This window comes from Mastomys coucha, unplaced genomic scaffold (assembly GCF_008632895.1).
Source record: "Mastomys coucha isolate ucsf_1 unplaced genomic scaffold, UCSF_Mcou_1 pScaffold9, whole genome shotgun sequence".
NCBI lineage: Eukaryota > Metazoa > Chordata > Mammalia > Rodentia > Muridae > Mastomys > Mastomys coucha.
Window position 1 is genome coordinate 84,494,673 of NW_022196915.1, and position 6,000 is coordinate 84,500,672.

The following is a 6,000-nucleotide window of genomic DNA, read 5'->3' on the forward strand; positions in this document are numbered from 1 at the left end:
AAAAGGTAGGCAGACTTGCCCATTTTAACAGCATCAATCCCACTCAGAAAGGCTTCTCCCTCAGAGCCTGTTCACCTCTTGAGTACCTCTTATTACTGTTACAGCAGTGATTACATTCAAACACCACTTTGGGAAGGCATGGCCATTCAAATCATAAAACTAATTATAATAGAAGAATAGGAAATTATAGCATTTTAAGTCAATAGTGATCTCAAAATGTTTCTTCTTCTAAAATGCATAGCTTTCCTTAAGCAAATTATTAAATAAGAATTCCTTTTATAGTACAATAGCATGTTCCTTTAACTAGAGGAACTCAAGAAGATTGCAAAGTGACAGGGCAGTCCTAAGCTAAAATGGCCAAGTTTTCTAATGTTGTTTGCACCAGTGTAAATTTAGGTTTAGTCTTCTGATACTACTAATCTTATCTTCTAGAAATGAGAAGATATACTCCATTCCATTGGCACTCTGTGTTCACGTTTTGTGTTGAGGCTTTTGTGCTTGTGTTACGAGCAAGTTTTGGATATACTTATATATATTAAATTGTCTACTACACAGATGACATTACAGTACATGTTAAATGTGTACACTTGTTATAATATTAGACTATTGGGTTTTTTGTTTTGTTTTGTTTTGTTTTTCTTTTTTCTTTTTTGTTTTTTTTCAAGACAGGGTTTCTCTGTATAACCCTGGCTGTCCTGGAATTCACTCTGTAGCCCAGGCTGGCCTCAAACTCAGAAATCTGCCTGCCTCTGCCTCCCAATTGCTGGGATTAAAGGTGTGGGCCCCCACTGCCTGGCAAGACCATTGTTGTATAGATAAGTTGTTAGGAACTTAAGAGATTCTCATTGAGTATTATGACTTATCTTTATCTCCTACTTATCCTTGGATAAGCAATGTCTAGTTTATGCTAATTTCTCTGTTCTAATTATTGCAGAACCCTCTTTTGCTATGAAAAAGTAGTCCAAGATAAATATATAAAATATACATATGTACATACACACATATATACACATATATGTAGAGATTGACTCTAGTTACTCTAGCAGGAGTCCTGGGATGCCCCACCCTTTTATTTTCCTTTTTTTCTTTCTTCATTCTTCCTTCCAATGTGCCTTCCCACACTAGTCTGAAACAGAAAAATTGTATATCTACTTAAGAGAAGTTAATAGGCAACAACATGAAAGAATTGTGAAGAATATGTTGGTGGTGGAATCTTAGCTATATAAATGAATTTTTTGCAGATGATTGTTTTAAAGTCAGTTCTCAGACTCCTTACCTGTGGGCTCTGTATCTACACATTCAACTAACTGCAGATCAAAGACGCTTCCAAACACATTGCGTTTGTATGAAAGGGCCAAAGGCTTCCTCTACACAGTTTAACTGACATAGCCTTACATTGTATTGAGCCTTTTGAGTAATTTAAAGTATGCAGGGAGTGCCTGTTGTAAATCATATGAAAAAAGGTGCCATTTTATCTTCAAGAATTTAGCATTCTTGGGCTTAGGTATGCTGGGGCTCAGGTTGGTGGGATGGACCCAGTAGAGGATGTTCAACAACTAAGCTCTTAAAGGACTTTTGTAGTATAGAAAAGTTTATTATATTAGCCAGTTGGCAGCTCCTGACATTTTTCAATGTCTCTAATTACATTTTGTTACATTCAGTTTGGATTTTAAAATCTCAGTCCCATTAGTTTATATATGCTATAGATAGCCTCTGTCAAGTTTTCAAGTTTCTCCTTTGAGGAACATTTGAATCCCTGCTAGTTGTTCTGTAATTATATTTATTACATCCTCTAGTGCATTTAACATTTGGAAATGGATTATTCATGAATTATGTGGAAGTTATTGTTTTATCTGTATCAGGGATGCAGTGCATCTGGTGTTTTGTCAAACCAGTCTAATTTTAAAAGAGCATGGACACTGGGCCAGAGAAACAAATGCATAATATGTTTGCAGTTCTTTTGAGCCTAATTCTGATCTGACATCTGTTTGCACCATGATCTAGTCATGCAGCACAAATCTCATAATGACAGAATATCCCAAGGGGAAATGCCTGTGAGAGAAAGGAGTCCTGAGAAAGGCAGCGTGGAATGGTTCAGAGCAGAGAATCTGCAGAGAGAACAGGTTTACACTGGGGCGCTACAGTGTACATTAACGTGTGACCTTGGACTGAGTCTTTTTATTTCAATCCTAAAGCATTTGCAAAATGGAAATGATATAACTTATGATAGAGTTGTGACAAGTTACTATTTTAGTTACTTTTCTCATTCATTCCTGTGACCAAATACCTGACAAGAAGTGATTTAAGGGAGGCTAAATTCTGCCTTATTGTTCAAAGCAATCATTCTGTCATGGTGGAAGACATCGTAGCAGACAGGAGATGGACATCATAATCATTTTTCAGTTCCTATGATAAGGCACCATAAGCAACACAACTGATAGATGAAAGAATTTCCTTGGGACATAGAGTGTCAGAGACTTAGAGTTCGTATCTATCATGGCAGGGCCACGGCAGCAGGCATGGTACTAGGTGGTAACTGAGAACTACATCTTGATATGAAAGCAGGAAGCTGAGAGATCTAGCTGGTTGAAACCTCAAAACTTCCCCCCAGTGACATATTTCCTCCAACAAGGCTACACCTCCTAATCCTTCCCAAACAGTTCTACCAACGGGGGGATCAAGTATTCACCCAAAGAGCCTATGGTGGCCATTCTAATTCAAACCACCACGGCATGGAAGCAAGACTAAGAGGCTTGGTTGTCACTGAGTACCTGCATCCAGGAAGGAAACAGGAACTAGGGCCAGCTGTAAAGCCTCAAGACCTACCAGTGACCTACTTTCTACAGCAAGCCTCTACCTCCTGAAGGTTCCACAGTCTCCCCAGACAGTGCACCTAGCTAGCTGCCAAGTGTTCAAACGCATGAGTCTGGGTACATTTCCCATTGAACCACAACAAACCCTATATATGTAGTACCTAGAACAGCTCCAAATGCGTGAACGCTGTATGCTTACTGTTGGTACTGTTGCCAACCAAAGCCTATATTCACTTTATCTCTCTCACACTTTATTTGAAGAATGTCAATCGATAGTACTTAAAGAAGTATAAAGGATGTCAGTTGTAGGCTAGTGATGGAAGGTATAACAGCCAAGGAAGAGAACAAAATTACATGGAAGCCTTACCCACAGACCCTTAGAGGAAAGACTAGTGGGAAAAGCCTGGGCGTGTACAACTTTTCCCTACTTAACTTTGGTCTTGTCTTTCACAATTGTTTTGGCTATTTGTCCTTATATAGGTTCATATTTGTCCATATATATATATGTATATATATATATCCTTATATTTGTCCTTATATAGGTTCTTTATATGTGTGCACTTTTTAGGAAATGTCTCCTTCATTCCCTTAGGCCACTTACTTCATTTAAAAGTAATTATCTCCTCTTCCATGGGGCCTCGGAATTTTGTTTATTCCTTATCATAGCACCCAGTTAGCTGGACGATGCAACATGTACTGTTATTCTCTAGTCATAACTCTTTTTATTTGATTCTCTGTGGCTTGGCTTTATTTCTAATGCTTGTCATGACTAGAAAGGAAGTGTTCTTGGTGAGTGAGGCTTCTTCATCTACAACTCAAACATTCATATTCTAGTACTGCCAGTGTGACCCACTTGGAATTCCGCTCCTTAAATCACATTTAAAATAATGAGGCTATTTTTAGAAAGGAGAATTGGAACTAATTTGTGATTTACTGGCTAAAATATGTAGGTCATCTTAGATTAAAAATAGATAAGTGTTTAAGATACTTAGAGAATTTGTATTCTCTAAAATTTATTTTTTATGTTTTGTTTGGTTTAATAATAGAATAGTTTTTAAGGTCATTGCAATCATGACACCAAACAATTTTATAATAGCTACTTAAAAAAGCAATTCTGTTTACAAAATAATAAAAATTTATTGTTACTTTTTTTCTTTTGACAAGAATGACCTTTACGTCAATTTTTAAAACTATTTTATTTGTGTCTCAGAAACTTTGGCTAATGACTCTTTCTCTAGTAGATGGTGTCTTTAAAATGTTAAATAGTTACTCAATCACTGTGCAAAATGGCTGCATTGAGTATGGGCATAACAAGTGTGATCACTGGGCGTTTTTATCCAGTGTGCATAACATACATGTACTCAAACTATGTGAGTTTCCATGGCTTACTACTGATGATTGTATGAATGATAAAGAAACCAAATCCTAGTTTAGGGGCCAGCTCTTTTTGAGAAGTGCTGTGCTGTGACGTAAGCAGCAAGGGCTGCAGAGTAGGTAGAAACTGGATCAAACTATGACTGTTTGCAAGCTCTCTGTCCCAGGGCCACTGTACAAACTCCCCATGCTTCACTGGACCGCACATGCATCATAAGGGTTTGCGATTGTTCATGTTAGGTAACTAGGTAAGCGGTTGTTCATGTTAGGTCCTATGTTTCTCTATATTACAACTCTATTGAGGAAGCAGAATTGTTTTAGCTTAAGTGACTCAATAAGCTTAGTTGTTTGGTTTTACTTGTTTGTTGGTTGGTTTGCTGACCCCTAGTTTCATCTGTATTAAAACATAAAGAGAATTGGATATAAGAAGCTCATGCCTGATGGGGTGGTAGTTGGGAGGCAGAGGCAGGTGGATTTCTGAGTTCGATGATAGCCTGGTCTACAGAGTGAGTTCCAGGACAGCCAGGGCTATACAGAGAAACCCTGTCTCAGAAAAAAAAAAAAAAAAAAACAAAGAAGCTCATGCCTGGTTGTTTACATTCTCTCATTGGAGTCCCTTCCCTAGCTGCAACCCTGTCAACAGTTTTGGTTCCTGCTGTCATCATAAGGGGATGACGTATATAATATGGACTCATATTCCCTGAGCTGATCATGAATAATAACCCTCATCTCAGCAGTACTCCATGTAGCCATTCTTGGAGACACATTAACTCATGACCAACTAAAATTCTGCCACAGAAAATGCTTTTTTTGTCTAAGGCCATACCACTCAGGCTATGCCCCATCTCACATGATTTCAGAAGCTGAGCAGGGTTAGGCCGGGTCAGTACATGGATGGAAACATGGCACTCTGGTCCCCAAGCACTGTTCTCCAGTGGCCCTCTGACCTTTCTCCTGTACTCCTAATTCATCAGCCTTTCTGTATTAACTTATTTTCTTGTACAACTGAGACTCTAGAACCTAATGTTTCAGCTGTTCTTTGCCAGGATTTCAGACTTCATTCTCATCTATGATTTCTTAAAGTATTTCATAAAGCATTTATTTATTTTTTAGCTGCCATTAACTCACTTGTCTTATGGATATTACACCTCCCTCCTTGGCTTATGGCATGACTAAAATAAGATAAATATATACATGCTATTTAGCCTACCTCTCAACCCGTGAGAAAAAAAAACTACTGAGAAAATATTCTAACTGTGGGGGCAGTTATGATTCCAACTGGGATTCCCCATAAGTAATTAAAAGTAGCTGCCTCTAATATCTAACCCAGCTCTGTTTAGAAATAGACTGTTTAACTGCACCTATATTGCTGCGTGCTATAAGAATACTCCCCACACCATCCCCAATGTCTACTAAGTCCTAAACCAACTTGTGAATCTTTGAAAAATAGATGCTTATGCATTTAAAACAACTGTGATACATGTTTGAATTTTAGAAATCTCCGTGAAGCACGAGATAATGCTCTCGCTGAAAAGAACCGAGCCATGGCAGCAGAAAAAGATGCTCTAGAAAAGCATGAGCAGCTGCTAGACAGGTAAGAATGAAAGGGAAATGCCGAAGTTCTTCAGTGGTTATTCCCATGTGTTTTCCTTAAAGCCAGCTAGAGAGCATGCCTATAATTCCAGCACTGGAGCAGGAGGATGGCTGCGAGTTGGAGGCCAGGCCAGTTTCTGTTTCAAAAAAACAGTATGTAGGATATGTGTGTGTGTGTGTGTGTGTGTGTGTGTGTGTGTGTGTGTGTGTGTGTGTGTGC

The 6,000-nt window shown here is 38.4% G+C and overlaps 1 protein-coding gene across 3 annotated transcripts in view; it reads left to right on the plus strand.

The window, feature by feature from the left end:
- The window catches only part of Pibf1 (progesterone immunomodulatory binding factor 1), a 169,033-nt gene that overhangs the window by 47,462 nt on the left and 115,571 nt on the right, over window positions 1–6,000 (plus strand). For all 3 annotated transcript variants that reach the window (XR_004116088.1, XR_004116089.1, XM_031361363.1), the window contains exon 10: window positions 5,683–5,781. Coding sequence is in view for 1 of the 3 variants with exons in the window: in XM_031361363.1 (XP_031217223.1) it covers window positions 5,683–5,781 (99 nt within the window). In the remaining 2 variants the exon portion in view is untranslated. The remainder of the gene's footprint in view (window positions 1–5,682; window positions 5,782–6,000) is intronic.